The 17,139-nt window shown below is 31.1% G+C and overlaps 1 protein-coding gene across 2 annotated transcripts; it reads right to left on the bottom strand.

Moving 5' to 3' along the window:
• Nucleotides 1–6,977: 6,977 nt before the first annotated feature.
• On the bottom strand, nucleotides 6,978–11,561 carry LOC136784133 (uncharacterized). Of its 2 annotated transcripts, XM_066744651.1 has the most exons (5): nucleotides 11,454–11,561; nucleotides 11,050–11,253; nucleotides 10,718–10,952; nucleotides 10,149–10,346; nucleotides 6,978–7,118 (listed from the first exon to the last, which is right to left on the bottom strand). In XM_066744651.1, the coding sequence occupies exons 1-5, from the start codon at nucleotides 11,507–11,509 to the stop codon at nucleotides 7,110–7,112; spliced, it is 702 nt and encodes a 233-aa protein (XP_066600748.1). In that variant the 5' UTR covers nucleotides 11,510–11,561; the 3' UTR covers nucleotides 6,978–7,109. The 2 variants fall into 2 exon arrangements, with proteins under 2 accessions (XP_066600748.1, XP_066600747.1); XM_066744650.1 differs by lacking the exon at nucleotides 6,978–7,118 and having other exon boundaries at nucleotides 10,061–10,346.
• Between the last annotated feature and the right edge of the window lie 5,578 nt (nucleotides 11,562–17,139).

Genomic DNA, 17,139 nt, shown 5'->3' with positions numbered 1-17,139 from the left:
TGAAAGCTGCAGATGAAATCCGTAACCGTTTTCCAATCGATGCTCCATTTTTCAAATATCTAACAATTCTTGATTACAAATGCTCTCTTTTCGATTCGGATCGTGATTCATCAGCCACCATATTATTAAAAATTAATAATTTATTCAATATTGGAAACGAAATTGAATTAAAACAAGAATGGTTTTCTCTACATAACAATGAATCGGTAAATCAAAAGGACGCGTGGTCTAAAATGTCTTTCGATGACATGTGGATTAAAATATCGCAAACTACATGCGAAGGAAAGGAAAAGTATCCTCAATTGAAATCTCTTTTAAATATAGTCCGATCCTTGCCACATTCAAATGCAGAAGCGGAACGTTGTTTTTCTATAATACCCGACGTGAAAACGAAAAAGAGAAATCGTATTAGCTCTGCAACTCTAAATTCAATTTGCGTAATTAAGAATTACTTAAAGTGTACAAACAGTGATAGCATTACAATGCCAATAAATAATAATCACTTAAAATTAACGGAAAGAAGTAATTTATATGCAAAAAGTTATGTAGAGAATGAAAGAACTTTGACCATTCACGCGTACAAAAGTGACGACGATGATGACGAAGATGATTTACTTAACACTGAATGAAAATATGTCTGACGGGTTCGACAAAGTTAAGAAAAAGAGCAACATATGTCTGACGGGTTCGACAAATTTAAGAACAAGAGCAAAATATGTCTGACGGGTTCGACAAAGTTAAGAAAAAGAGCAACATATGTCTGACGGATTCGACAAATTTAAGAACAAGAGCAAAATATGTCTGACGGGTTCGACAAATATTACAAGATATACATAAAGCAATCACAAGCTTTGCAATTTCATTTATCGAGTGTCTGACGGTTTCGACAATTCGTGAATTCAGGGTTTTTTAGTGGGTAGGTGCTATCATAAGAACCATGTAGCCCGATTTCAACATATTTACGATCGTATAAATAAGCAGTGAATTACATTCATTTGTAAACATTGTTCTCTGTCTTGAATATGTTAAACGGCACAGGCATGGAGATAGTGAGTCCCACACTACTCAGTAAACGGTTGCAATATACAATTACTATGAAATTTTGACCGATCAATATGAAAAATTTATAAATATTTTTCATCCAATATTTCAATATATTTTGTCGTTTATAAATAAATATTTATTACTAATAATTGCATAATAGCAAAGCAATAAGTATATATTCGTTACACAAAACAATTTGAAATATTGAATGATAGAAATTTGTATTTTTCTCGTAATATACGATAAATTTTTTCAGTAACTGTATCTACCCGTGTTACTTAGTGTGCTACGACGCATTTTTCCCTTTAAAAAAAAAAAAAAAAAATCATTTTTGTTTTGAAATAACTACGCACAAATTTCACATGACTTATTTCATGTAAATTATCGTAGTCGTAAACAAAAATGCTGAAGTAAGTAATTTTATTATATAATAGCATATTTATTTTATGCAATATTTTTCTCTATAAAGGATTAGTGATTGCATCAATTTTTCCTATAGATAAATTGGATGTGTACATATATAAATACTTAAATGTAAGGATTATAATACAATGATAACACAGATATTATATTATAATACATATTTATTTCGAGAAAGTAAACAAGAAATAAATGCATGAAATCTATTACAGAATCATCACAATGGAACGGAGAAATTACATGGAAGAGTTACACTGCCGGTCAAAAGTTTAAGACCACTTGAGAAATTTGGCTCAAAAACAGTTACCTCTTTAAATGCCCATAACTTTTCAATGAGAAAAGATAGGAGAAAATTCAAAACACCATAAGAAAGGTGATGAAATTCTACATATGATGGAATTACTTTCATTCGCCAGAAGCTTATAATTTACGAATATCCATTAAATGAAATAGGTGTAAAATTTTTAATTTTTAATTTTTTGTTTCGCAAATTTAACTGCTTCTACCACTTACGAGAATTGTGGTACGTATCTGAAACTTCGGTGACATAAAGCTCAAAGTTTTAGCTATAATTTGAGCCATCAAACGTAACGATATTCATCGTATTTCCTTATTTTCATAACGTTTTTCTGAGTAATGTCGAGAAAAATTTTTGACCGAAAAACAACTGCCCAAGCATTCAAGACAATTTCAGATCGAAGAATCCGTCGGTATTAACGACTTATTCTACTTATTCCATATTGCACTTTTATTCAATTAACACAAAGCACTATTCAATTTTAAATTAAATCAACAAATGTAGAGTAATAATTAACCAAATATATTTTATTAATTCGAAGATTTACAATTATCATATTACTTTTAATTGAATAAAAGTGCAATATGGAATAAGTAGAATAAGTCGTTAATACCGACGGATTCTTCGATCTGAAATTGTCTTAAATGCTTGGGCAGTTGTTTTTCGGTCAACAATTTTTCTCGACATTACTCAGAAAAACGTTATGAAAATAAGGAAATACGATGAATATCGTTACGTTTGATGGCTCAAATTAAAGCTAAAACTTTGAGCTTTATGTCACCAAAGTTTCAGATACGTACCACAATTCTTGTAAGTGGTAGAAGCAGTTGAATTTGCGAAACAAAAAATTAAAAATTAAAAATTTTACACCTATTTCATTTAATGGATATTCGTAAATTATAAGCTTCTGGCGAATGAAAGTAATTCCATCATATGTAGAATTTCATCACCTTTCTTATGGTGTTTTGAATTTTCTCCTATCTTTTCTCATTGAAAAGTTATGGGCATTTAAAGAGGTAACTGTTTTTGAGCCAAATTTCTCAAGTGGTCTTAAACTTTTGACCGGCAGTGTACATGTTTCAATGCTACATATGTACATTCGTTAGCCAAATACAATAAGTCTTAGATCATATGTTTGTATTGAATCGTCGAAGAGGTAATTACATAATATAAAATTATTCTAGTCAGCGAAATACATATTTAGGTAAGAAAAGTCTGATAGTAATTACATTTATATATCCGGCTGAAAATATATATACATAAAGGAGCATTACAAGTTCTTCAATTCTCTTAAATTTAAGAAGTCTTTTGTACTGCTATATGTTATTGTAATTTATGCTTATGCTTTTATTAACTTTACAGAAATAAATTACAAATTTTTCCCTTTAAAACGTATACATTGAAAATTTGATTAAGCGTTTTCTCCAGGTTAACTTGAAAGAAATTATATTTTTCCAAGCCCCACAGCGTTCAGAAAAATGAATACTTCTATCAATATTTACTTGCAGGGTCATAAATTAATCGGATTAAACTGAGCAGAGAATGAGAGCGAGAAGACAACAGTCGCTATCTTTCTCCAGCGGCCCAGCTGATCAGCTAAACAAAAATATTGATCGAGGAGATTTTATTTGGAGAGTCATAAATTAGTCGAATTAAACTTAGAAGAGAAAGAGAGGGAGAATATAATAGTCGCTATCCTTCTCTAGCAGCCCAGCTGATCGCCTAAGGAAGGATAACTTTCATCGAGGACTCGCGAAAGACAGAGAGATCTATGTGTATCACGCTTGCACACCCGACATGCACCGAAGTCTACCGAACTCAGCCGATGATGGCTTTACATGCGCTTGCGCTTAAAGCACTAGCGACTCAAGCCGAGTGCAGCAGACTCGGCTCACACGAACGAGACATACGATTGTGTTAGTTCCCTCGAGGAGGTATGGTGGGGATACCGAATTCCCACAAGTTCCCATCACTGCCAGCAAGTGATCCGTTAAAATATTTATTTCCTGCCCAAGTCTTCTTATCTATAATCAAAATTACATTAACACAATGCATCATTCATCATTTGCAATAAGGTTAATACTCCTTATCCTTGTATTAAATTACTCATCTATAAATTAAAATTCGCTGTCTACTGTGTTTAGTTCAATTAAATTAAAATGAACGTCCTGTCATCATCCATATTATTTTCTTTCACTTACATAACCTTCCTGCTTTTGTGTCTTCTGCCGTTTTGACAGCTGTTTGACACTTTAGAAGTGTTATTTCCTGCACTGTACACTCTACGAGTTGGAACATTCACTTTCATATGATTAACATAGATAGTATTCGCTCTTTGAAAAGTAAAGACTGATGACGCCATTTTGAAACTAGAAAAATTAGGACACTTGAACCCCTACCTCAGGTGGGTCGGCGTCAAAATACCGAAAAATGTATAGTATTTTTTTTTTAGCGGTTGGTATTGATGATATTTCCTATACAGTATCATGGCGGTTGCGACCTTGTTCGGATTCTGTCAAAATCACCTGCTTCCGGTATTGGTAAAAGGAAGAAATAAGGAATGTTCAATCTTTACAAACTATATTTGTCCGGTGTATGATGTGTATTGTGTGTTAATTAAATGGAATTGTGTGTAATTAAGTTAGATGATTGAAGTTAAAGAATTTATTCTTAGTATTTTATGAAAAACTAATAGTAAATGTCTGAAAAAAAATGAGTTTGTATATAAATACAGGAATATATTTTATTAGATCGATCCCTACGCGTGAAAGAGCGAGCAAAATCTATTAATCTACATAATTATATGTAACATTTATTTTGTACATTTTATCATAAAACAAAAAATATTTTAATTAATATTCAGATGTAGGATTTAAATAACATTTTATTCTTTCTACATTATGAAAATGATATTTAATAAATCTGAAATTTAGTCAGTATACATAAATATTATGTTGAAGCATGAGATAATTCAAGATCTGTTATATTCAGACATTTGTATTATTTTTAATAACAATAAATGTGAATTCTACGTTATTATGCATGTATCTATTTTTTAATAACATTAATTTATTTCTTATTTCTGACAAAGATTCATTATTACCTATAGTTATTTTTGGAATATTTTTACCTTCTTTCATGATTTTTGATCCGTTTTTAACTTGAATGCACCTTAAATAGTTTTCCATATTTTCAATTTCCTGATTTTTCAAATTTTTTATTGCTGTAAAATTATTAAGCAAATTCAAAATGTGTCGAATGAAGTCTTCGGGCTGTACAATGACCGGCAGAAATGGCGTCCCTTGATGCGTTTAGGAACTGCGTTTTAGGATCCTTCACTGTATACTCTATTCTGCTAGGCGGAGAGAGGGGAATTGAACGCGATAACTATAGTAGTTCGTCTATCTCGCTCTAAATGTGTGAGTGCGAGAGAGAGAGAGCTTTATACGGCATAGCAGGGCAAGCCAGGCGTCGCAAGGCTTATTTCTATCTGTGCCATTGCCTATGGCTATCTCTCTCGCTCGGTAAGAATCATTCGTCCGTCCTTGTTTAGGTCAGTTCTACGCCAATGGATACTCTCTAAAGAAGATTTTCTCAGGCGACACCATTGAAGACTGCGATTACAGCGGGGATTTTAAAATAATGTGCACCTGTCACTGTCAAACGTCAGTATGAAAAATTATTGTCACTACACCGTTTGGAGCAATTAACATTATAAGTCTGGATTATTATATGATATTCTGTAATTCACGTATATATTTATATGTTATTTAACTTTTAATTTTTTAAACCAATAAGTTATTGTCATTATAGAGGAACCTCATTTAAATATAAGAATATACTGGTTTCCACTTATGTAACTTTTCTTGTAAATATAACATAATTTTAATTAATAAAATTCACTCATTTATTAATCAGACTAAGAAGAGTTATTTCTTTCAAATTTTGACATAAATAAAATAATATCCTAAACTCACACAACAAATTATTATTATGGAAATATTTTTATAATCGTTACACATTGATAATAATATATCTGAATATCCTTCAATTTAAAATAACATTTATATTGAAAAAATCTTGATCAATGGTCATGAAAAGTTCATGGCTCAGTGGCTAGGTCGCTTGCCTCGAAGATTAGATCAAGCCCTTTTGTCAGTGGTTCAAATCCCGCGGGAGATCACTTTTTTTCGTTTTACAAGCATTACTATCTTTTTTTTGTTATTCTTTGGATTCTTTGGAAGATGTAGCAATGTTTCCAAAAAATTACAAAAAAAATAGTAATGCTTGTAAAACGAAAAAAAAAGTTCTTCCGCGGGATTTGAACCACCGACAAAAAGGCTTGATTTAATCTTCGAGGCAAGCGGCCTAGCCACTGAGCCACAACTCTTCATGACCATTGATCAAGATTTCTTCAATGTAAATGACATTTTAAATTGCAGGATATTCAGATATATTATTATCAATGTGTAACGATTATAAAAATATTTCCATAATAATAATTTGTTGTGTGAGTTTAGGATATTATTTTATATATGTCAAAATTTGAAAGAAATAACTCTTCTTAGTCTGATTAATAAATGAGTGAATTTTATTAATTAAAATTATGTTATATTCACAAGAAGTTACATAAATGGAAACTAGTTTATTCTTATATTTAAATGAGTTTCTTCTATAATGACAATAACTTATTTGTTTAAAAAATTAAAAGTAAATTAACATATATATATATATATATATGAATTACAGAATATATAATAATCCAGACTTATAATGTTAAATGCACTAAACGGTGTAAGTGACAATAAATTTTCATATTGACGTTTGACAGTGACAGGTCCACATTATTTTAAAATCTCCGCTGTAATCGCAATCTTCAATGGTGTCGCTTGAGAAAATCTTCTTTAGAGAGTATTCATTGGCGTAGAACTGGCCTAAATAAGGACGGACGCATGATTCTTACCGAGCGAGAGAGATAGCCATAGGCAATGGCACAGATAGAAATAAGCATTGGGACGCCTGGCTTGCCCTGCTATGCCGTATAAAGCTCTCTCGCACTCACGCATTTAGAGCGAGATAGACGAACTACTATAGTTATAGCGTTCCATTCCCCTATCTCCACCTAGCAGAATAGAGTATACAGTGAAGGATCCTAAAACGCGGTTCCTAAACGCATCAAGGGACGCCATTTCTGCCGGTCATTGTACATCCTCAATTACTTTTAACATTTTATAAAACTCAATTATTTCTTTATCTTGCACACGTGTTGCTTTTTTCTTTTCTCTTAGCTTTAACGTATTATTTCTTATTGATTCTAAAATGTAATAATTTTCTTTTATCAGCAGTTTTAGGAAGTCTAAAAAAATAAAAAAATAAAATTAATAATGTAGATCTCACAATATTTTAAACTCAATATTCAAGTGACAATATTTTAAGGGAGAGTCCGACCAAAACTTGTAAGGTAAACTTATACCATGAAGGATTGCCTATATGCTGTGAATTAGCCAATTAGCATACGTATATTCGAGAAATTGGTAATCCTACATGATAAAATTTTACCTTACAGATTTTGGTCGGACTCACCCTTAGATAAAAAGAGTTGGATCAAATTGCGATGTAAAGTACTAGAAATAAACTAAAAATTACAATACTGGAAATAAGTAAAACTAAACTATATTTCTATTCTACTATTAGATTTGTATTAATGGAAGTCCTTTATTTCATAGGTTTAGAAAATGTGGACAAAGAGATTGAGATGAGCTAAGAAAGGCTGATAGTACATTATAACAATTTTATAATCTACTTATACTGTTAAGAAATTAAAATCAAATTACTATTCTATGGTGTTCTATACTGAATAAGAAGAAATATATAGAGGCATGCATAACATATTTTATGAATAAGTTTTATGCTACAAGCTACAGAGAAGTATACATATATGTATGTACATTTTATACCAAAATTTGCAATAATAAAAACTACTTAAACTGGAGGAAAAATAGCATATGGATTTATCTTTAATAATTCATCTGAATTTGACAATACTGACTTCATTAAAATATATATTAACAAAGGAAATAATTATTTTTACTATTAAAAAATTTCATATTTCCTAAAAACTAAAGTTTCCAATTATATGCTATTTTGATACGAAACAGGAAACAATAAATATATATTAGATATTATCTCGACTTACTAAGAAGCTGATTAATATTCGATTTTTTATTTAAATTTTTATTTAAAACCTTGTGATATGCTTCAGCGTTGTTATTAGTTCTCTCTTTTAAATTAAAAACGCTAAAATTTGCAGGGGTGGTAGCAACTAACCATTGTCTTTCGTAATAACGAAAGTAGTTATCAAACAAATGATTGAACTCTGTAATTACTTCTCTTTTAATAAGGTTATAAGTCTCAGTGACATACTGCTCCGGTAAAAGAGCCAGTAAAATCAATTTTTTTATGACTATAAATCTTTCTGGGCATGTAAATTTATTATATTTTTGACTGATTAAACCCATTTTTTATTAAAGCCAGAGATGAAACGGGAGATTGCTCATGCGAGGTTCCGAGGCAATTCCTACCGGTAGGCGGCGCTAGTGTTGGCAAACGCGTGTCTCAGGTCCATCTAACCCCTAACGCCATCTATCGGAAGAGACCACGAAGCACGAGCGTTAAGCTTAGAATAGGGTAAAACATATATGCATTGTTGCCAGAAAGCAGAATAAAGAGAGAGCGGAGATATTTTCTCGGACCTCTCTGTCTTTCTCGCTGTTAGCTTCTAGCAGAAGAGTCGAGGCAAAATCTTTCCGTTTCGCTTTGCCGAAAATCTACCAATATTCGATGTCATTTATATTTGCAGGCCAATGCCTTTATACATGATTTTTTCAGCATATTTATTTATCAGCATTGACTTATTTAAATCAATAATAAATTAAGGAAATGCGTATTTGATATATAATAATTATTTTAACTATAATTTCATCGTTATATTTCGCCTATTTCCGTAAAATCTGCATTTCTTTAGTTTATTATTGATTATTGTAAGTCAATGGCAATTTAAAAAAATTTAATCTTAAAAAAAAAAGAAAAGTACCGATCAGGAATCGAACCCGGACCCACGAATCGCCACGCGATTACCTTACCTCTTAGACCACGAGGCTTCTTCAGTGCACCGTAAACAGATAGTCTTTTTAAGGGCTTGAAATCTTCTATTGAACCATATAAATAAACGAAGAACCGACATCTTTATTCATTATTATTCTATCATAATGGTACACAAATTAAAGAATAATTATATAATGTAGATTTTCAAAAGCTTTTCCAATAACCAAGAACGGAAACTGCGAGCGTTGATTATTTATCTTCGTTCTTGGCTATTGGAAAAGCTTTTGAAAACTATTCAAAATATAATTATTCCTTAATTTGTGTACCATTATGACAGAATAATAATGAATAAAGCTGTCGGTTGCTCGTTTATTTATATGGTTTAAAAGAAGATTTCAAGCCCTTAAAAAGACTATCTGTTTACGGTGCACTGAAGAAGCCTCGTGGTCTAGGCGGTAAGGTAATAGCGTGGCGATTTGTGGGTCCGGGTTCGATTCCTGAACGGTACTTTTCTTTTTTTTTTTAAGATTAAATTTTTTTTAATGGCCATTGACTTACAATAATCAATAATAAACTAAAGAAATTCAGATTTTACGGAAATAAGCGAAATATAACGATGAAATTATAGTTAAAATAATTATTATATATCAAATACGCATTTCCTTAATTTATTATTGATTTAAATAAATCAATGCTGATAAATAAATATGCTGAAAAAATCATGTATAAAGGCATTGGCCTGCAAATATAAATGACATCGAATATTGGTAGATTTTCGGCAAAGCGAAACGGAAAGATTTTGCCTCGACTCTTCTGCTAGAAGCTAACAGCGAGAAAGACAGAGAGGTCCGAGAAAATATCTCCGCTCTCTCTTTATTCCGCTTTCTGGCAACAATGCATATATGTTTTACCCTATTCTAAGCTTAACGCTCGTGCTTCGTGGTCTCTTCCGATAGATGGCGTTAGGGGTTAGATGGACCTGAGACACGCGTTTGCCAACACCAGCGCCGCCTACCGGTAGGGATTGCCTCGGGACCTCGCATGAGCAATCTCCCGTTTCATCTCTGTTAAAGCCTATAGTTTTTAAGTATAATTTTATATTTATTTCGAACAGTAGAAAAATATTAGCTACACTGTACAAGATTATAAAGAACATAACATTATACAAATAAGAATATGTAAAACTAACTTTCATTTAATGTAAATAATAATTAATAGAATATATAATGTTGTGTCATGAACACTCAATTTATACCAATTTTTGTATGCTGTGAATACTTACTTGTGAATAGTGGAAATAACAATAACATATTTTTACATGTGGATAATTTCTCTTTAAGCCATTCCCTATAGCTTTTTCATAATCAGTCATGACTGTAGCTGGGTTAAATGAAGGAATATTATCTTTTAAATATTCAAACACCTTTGTATAATTTTCCTCATTTCTATTATTCATAAAAACCCAAATTATTGGTATAGCCTGTAAGAAGAATAAATAAGATAAAAGTCAATGAGCAATGATTTTGCTGGTGTAAATACAAAATTAAAGGCATAAATTGAATAAAATATTCTGCAAAAATAGTTTCATTTAAATTTGAATAAATAGTCCTGAACTGATATAAGTTCAAGGGTAGTTCTCTTAAAAATATTAAAATTCCAAATTCAATTTAATTTTCTTCTTTAACTTACTTTACCAATATTCTTATTTTCTACTTTGGTTAAAATAGTTAGAAGTTGAACATGCTTTTCCTTAAAGTTTGGGACGATTCTATAGGTTGCGTCTATATATAGTACAGCATTTTTTAAATTTATTTTGTTTATCAAACTATTATCGTATAGTAAAATGTTTACATCTGTTTTAAGCGATGAATTGGAAATAATAGATTTAAAACTTAATTTACATTTCTCATCTCCATATGTGTATTCAAGAAAACATGTGCTTTTAATATTTTCTAAAGATCTTGCAAAATCTACCAAAGATTTTACTTTTATATTATTTTGACTCATAAGGTTATTGCTCATTTTATATTTTTGAATCCTCCTTCTACATGAAGAATAGCTTATGTATCTTCCAACATCAGGGCATCTTAAAAAAAATTAAAATTATTTACTTTAATAATCAAAATTGTTTAAGAAATACTTAATACATTCTCTTAACTATGACTAATGAATGTACACCTTACCTTTCTTTAGCAGATGCATAAACTTTTATTGGGTCAAGACCAGGAATTTTACATAAGTCTTTAAGAATACTATAAAATTTTAAATTGTCGTTAGCTTCTTTTAGCTTAAGGTGATTATGAGTTTTTATTAAATAAAATTTTCCGTTAACATATTTGCCTCTTCCTTTGCAATTTAACAATTTATGCTTTATACAGGATAAATATCTGGAAATAAAAAGTAGATGAATTTAATACATAAATGCCTAGAAATAATATTTGAAATATAATAAACTCTTAGCGGTTTTACATTAATTCACAGTATTTAATGGACATAAATTTGGTTGTATAATTTTCAGTCAATATGTAAAGCACTGAATATGATAGATTATAAAAAAAATAATAAGTATTCTAAATAGTTAACGTACATAGTTTTATCAGTCTTCTTTTTGATGTAGTACTTATAGCCATCGAAAAACCACATTTTTTAAAACAGGAAATTTATATTAAGAATAACTTCTTTGTTTACAATATTCTAATTTAGCTATCACAGTTATTTTCATTAACGGAATATATATCACACACCGGTCAATTTTAGTTTGCTCAACTTAGTAATTGTAAGCATGAACGTTTTTCTTTCTTAAATACCGGAAGTACGTAATTTCGATAGAATCTGAAAAACGAGGTGTCGCAGCCGCCATGATACTGTATAGGAAATACCATCAATACCAACCGCTAAAAAAAAAATACTATACATTTTTCGGTATTTTGACGCCGACCCCCTCAGGTCCATCTAACCCCTAACGCCATCTATCGGAAGAGACCACGAAGCACGAGCGTTAAGCTTAGAATAGGCTAAAACATATATGCATTGTTGCCAGAAAGCGGAATAAAGAGAGAGCGGAGATATTTTCTCGGACCTCTCTGTCTTTCTCGCTGTTAGCTTCTAGCAGAAGAGTCGAGGCAAAATCTTTCCGTTTCGCTTTGCCGAAAATCTACCAATATTCGATGTCATTTATATTTGCAGGCCAATGCCTTTATACATGATTTTTTCAGCATATTTATTTATCAGCATTGACTTATTTAAATCAATAATAAATTAAGGAAATGCGTATTTGATATATAATAATTATTTTAACTATAATTTCATCGTTATATTTCGCTTATTTCCGTAAAATCTGCATTTCTTTAGTTTATTATTGATTATTGTAAGTCAATGGCCATTAAAAAAAATTTAATCTTAAAAAAAAAAAGAAAAGTACCGTTCAGGAATCGAACCCGGACCCACAAATCGCCACGCGATTACCTTACCGCCTAGACCACGAGGCTTCTTCAGTGCACCGTAAACAGATAGTCTTTTTAAGGGCTTGAAATCTTCTTTTAAACCATATAAATAAACGAGCAACCGACAGTTTTATTCATTATTATTCTGTCATAATGGTACACAAATTAAGGAATAATTATATTTTGAATAGTTTTCAAAAGCTTTTCCAATAGCCAAGAACGAAGATAAATAATCAACGTTCGCAGTTTCCGTTCTTGGTTATTGGAAAAGCTTTTGAAAATCTACATTATATAATTATTCTTTAATTTGTGTACCATTATGATAGAATAATAATGAATAAAGATGTCGGTTCAATAGAAGATTTCAAGCCCTTAAAAAGACTATCTGTTTACGGTGCACTGAAGAAGCCTCGTGGTCTAGGCGGTAAGGTAATCGCGTGGCGATTCGTGGGTCCGGGTTCGATTCCTGATAGGTACTTTTCTTTTTTTTTTTAAGATTAAATTTTTTTAAATTGCCATTGACTTACAATAATCAATAATAAACTAAAGAAATGCAGATTTTACGGAAATAAGCGAAATATAACGATGAAATTATAGTTAAAATAATTATTATATATCAAATACGCATTTCCTTAATTTATTATTGATTTAAATAAGTCAATGCTGATAAATAAATATGCTGAAAAAATCATGTATAAAGGCATTGGCCTGCAAATATAAATGACATCGAATATTGGTAGATTTTCGGCAAAGTGAAACGGAAAGATTTTGCCTCGACTCTTCTGCTAGAAGCTAACAGCGAGAAAGACAGAGAGGTCCGAGAAAATATCTCCGCTCTCTCTTTATTCCGCTTTCTGGCAACAATGCATATATGTTTTAGCCTATTCTAAGCTTAACGCTCGTGCTTCGTGGTCTCTTCCGATAGATGGCGTTAGGGGTTAGATGGACCTGAGACACGCGTTTGCCAACACCAGCGCCGCCTACCGGAAGGAATTGCCTCGGGACCTCGCATGAGCAATCTCCCGTTTCATCTCTGTGGATATTAGAAAATCATTCAATTAGACAATGCTACGGAGGATGATAAATATAGATTTCGACTAAAAAGAGGCTTGGTATTTTACATTGCGTAAGATCTATAAGATTGTAAGACAAAAATATTAAAATATATAAATACATATTCATGTTTTTACAGATATATTTTTTTGTATTAATTTCAGATTATGTTGGAGAATTCTGTTTGGTATATAGTGATACATGGTGCTTATCAATAATCTCTAATACAATAATATTGAGATACTTATTTCAATTTAATTTGTGACCTGCAGGTAGTGGAAATTTAAATATTATCACATTTTCGGTTCATAGCCTCTTGTATTGTTATTATATTCTTATAAAATGATTACCAGGCAATATATTCTTAAATAATGCAACAACAAGCATCCGAATGGAAAAAAAGAGTAGTAATAATTTGTATCCAGCAGCTGTATGTTGAGTATGAGCCATTTGTGGATATTATAAAATTATTCAATTATATTATGTTTGAGATGAGCTTTATGTAGCAAAGCAACAATTAAAAGGAAAATTATATTGTATAATACGTACATATCCAATTTTAATTCAAACCAATTTTCTCTTAAGTAGCATTATTTATATAATAAATTTGTCTTATTTACAGGATATGTTAGAAAGAAGAAGGAGCATCTAGAATAGTGGAAAATTGGGTAAACTCTCAAATATTTGCATAAAGGTATGCAGAAAAAAATTTTAACATACGTAAACTGTTGGTGCCTATAATTATTGAAGATACAAGGTTTAAGTAATAAATAGATTTTTCATCATTTAAAATTGTCATTAATTGTTGTGTATGTATATTTAAATAGTCAGCTTGAGTACTATTATATTTGAGGTGAAGTTTCAGTAGCAAAGTAACAATTGAAAGGAAAATTGTATTATACGTATCCAATTTTAATTCAAACCAATTTTCTCTTAAATAGCATTTTTTTATATTATAAATTTATCTTATTTACAGGTTATCGTAGAAAGAAGAAGGGGCATCTACAATGGTGGAAAATTGACTAAGCTGTCACGTATTTGCGTAAAGATAAGTGTTGTGTATGTGTACAAGTGGCGCTACTGTTCACAGTGCCGCTTTACTTATAACGGGGAATAAAGTCAGTCTCATAGTAGCAATCAACCGAGTAATATCAATTTACCAAAAATACAATAACTGGCGACGAGGATATAAGTAACACTTACACTAATGCCAGGTGTCACAGGAACCTCATGGATATACGAATTAGCTAAAGAAGATTTAATAAAAGTGTGTAAAACTAACGGTGTTGAGGTTAAGAGTGAAAGCACATTAAACGAAATAAGAGTAATATTTCGTGATTATCTAAAAGAAGAACTTGAAGCAGGAAGAGGTGATAATATAAAAACATTGGAGGACATAAAAAGCGTGACAAAACAAATCAAAATGGAAGTATCAGCAAATTTAGATTTTGATATACGCAAAAATGATTGGGAGAAATTTGTTGATCGTATAGTCAGTATTTTATAGCCAATGGCGTAAATGATGAAACAAAGAAAAGAGCAATACTTCTGAGTAAGGTAAATGCAGAAACTTATGATGTTATTGACAAAATTTGCAAACCAAAAAAGCCTGGAGAAACAGAATATAAAATAATTATTGAAAAAGTAAAAGTTTATTTAAAGCCACCTGCTTCGTATTTAGTGCACAGAAATAACTTCCGTAAAAGAGTACAAGAAAAAGACGAAAATGTTAGTGAATATGTAGCAATATTACGTGAGTTAACAAAAGATTGTCAATTCGATTCAAGTGTTGACGATCAAATATTGGATCAAATTATAGTAGGACTAAAAAATAAAAGTATAAAAGCAGAATTATTGAAAATGGAGCAACCAACGCTAGAAGCAGCGTTAAAAAAGGCATTAGCATAAGAAGCAGCAGATAAAGGGGCAGAAAAGCTTCAATTAAATTTAACGCATAAGGCTGAGGAATTATACAAAATGGATGCCGCTACACATTCAGAACGTAAGCAGAAAGGACCACAACAACGACAATATAGACCAAGAAATATGGAAGGAACAAGAGGCCGAAGTATACATCGAGAAGTACATCGAGGCAGGTCGCATCTTCAATCATCGCAAGGCAACAAAACAACAAGAAGTGGTAGACAGCAGCAGCGTGAATTACAAAATGGCGGACAAACAGAATATGCATGTTATCGTTGCGGTCAAGCGAATCACAATGTTTATAATTGTCCTTATATTAATTCAGTTTGTTATGCGTGTAAAAAACGTGGACATTTGAAAATAGCGTGTAGAAACAAAACCACGAGAAGAGTAGGTTATATGAATTCTAAAAACAAAGATGATTGTTCAGAATCAGATAGCATTTCAAAAGAATTAAGCGATATGTTTATACGTCATAATTTACATTTTTTTAGTACGAAATACGTACCCGGAGATATTAACGTAGAACCGCAATACATGAATGTTAACATAAATAATGTTAAGGTCAAAATGGAAATTGATACGGGAGCTGCTATGTCAATAATACCTATAGAGTTAAAAGAAAAACATTTTAAATATGATAAGTTAAATGAGTCGAAAATTGAATTTGTAAATCATGACGGTAGCATAAATAAACCGCTAGGAGTTTGCAGGATATTAAGATTAAAGTAAACAATTTAGAGGTTAGAGCTGATGTTTATGTTACAGAGTCAAAAGGTCCACCTATAATCGGTCGATCATGGTTAAAAGCTCTAAAATTATGGCCATTATATAAAGTACCTAATTTAAATGCTATCGAAAGTAAAATCGATATACAGGATAGGCTAAAAACTATATTACAAAAACATAGTAAATTTTTTGATTCGAAAAATGGTTCCTTTAATAAAGGAAAAATAAAGTTAGAACTTAAATCAGGTGCTACTCCAAAATACATGTTAGCGAGGCCAGTACCGTTTGCATTAAAAGAGAAAATAGAAATAGAATTAGACCGATTAGTGGAAAATAAGAAGCTTGTACCTATAGAAACTAGTGAATGGGCTACTCCAATAGTTCCAGTAATAAAACCGACAGGTGGTGTGCGTATATGTGGAGATTTTAAAGTTACGGTAAACCCAGAGTTAAAAATAATAAGATATGCACAACCGAATTTTGATCATGCCGTAGCTAAATTGCAAAGTAAATATAAAATCAAGAACGGTTCGTATGTTAAAAAGTATTCAAAAATAGATTTAAAAGAAGCATTTTTGCAAGTACCAGTACACGAAGATTCACAACAAATAATGACAATCAATACGCACAAAGGTTTATTTCGTTGCACACACATGATGTATGGTATAGCATCTGGTCCAGGATTTTTTCAAAAAACTATTGAAAATATATTGAAAGAAGTAAAAGGTGTTGCAATAGTAGCAGACGATGTTGTAGTAACAGGTGATAGTGAAGAAGAACATTTAGAAAATTTAGACTTAGCATTGACAAGACTAGTTGAATGCGGTTTAGTTGGCAGAAAAGAGAAATGTGCATTTTTCCAAAAGGAAATTTCATATCTTGGTTATAAATTATCCGATAATAATATCAGTATAAATGATAGTAAATATAAAGCTATTGTAGAAATGAAAACACCAACTAATCATAAAGAATTACAACTTTTATTAGGTAAAATAAACTATTATGGTAGATTAATTAAAAATAGAGTGGAAATTTTAGCACCACTGTATAAATGTAATAATACAGAAAATTTTGAATGGACAAAAAGTTGTGATAAAGCATTCGATCAAACAAAGGTGGAACTAA

This window comes from Prorops nasuta, unplaced genomic scaffold (assembly GCF_024137725.1).
Source record: "Prorops nasuta isolate Cenicafe-Biocafe unplaced genomic scaffold, Cenicafe_Pnas_1.2 PNAS00048, whole genome shotgun sequence".
NCBI classification, from domain to species: Eukaryota; Metazoa; Arthropoda; class Insecta; order Hymenoptera; family Bethylidae; genus Prorops; species Prorops nasuta.
Note: the sequence above shows the minus strand (reverse complement) of the source record. Positions and strands in the feature narration are given on the sequence as shown.

Bases quoted from the DNA above. Each gene is read 5' to 3' on its own strand.
- LOC136784133 (XM_066744650.1), bottom strand. From the start codon at position 11,509: ATGTGGTTTTTCGATGGCTATAAGTACTACATCAAAAAGAAGACTGAT. The intron at 11,254-11,453 runs GTACGTTAACTA...TTTTATTTCCAG, and splicing joins AAGAAGACTGATAAAACTAT to ATATTTATCCTGTATAAAGC. The intron at 10,953-11,049 runs GTAAGGTGTACA...ATTTTTTTTAAG, and splicing joins TATGCATCTGCTAAAGAAAG to ATGCCCTGATGTTGGAAGAT.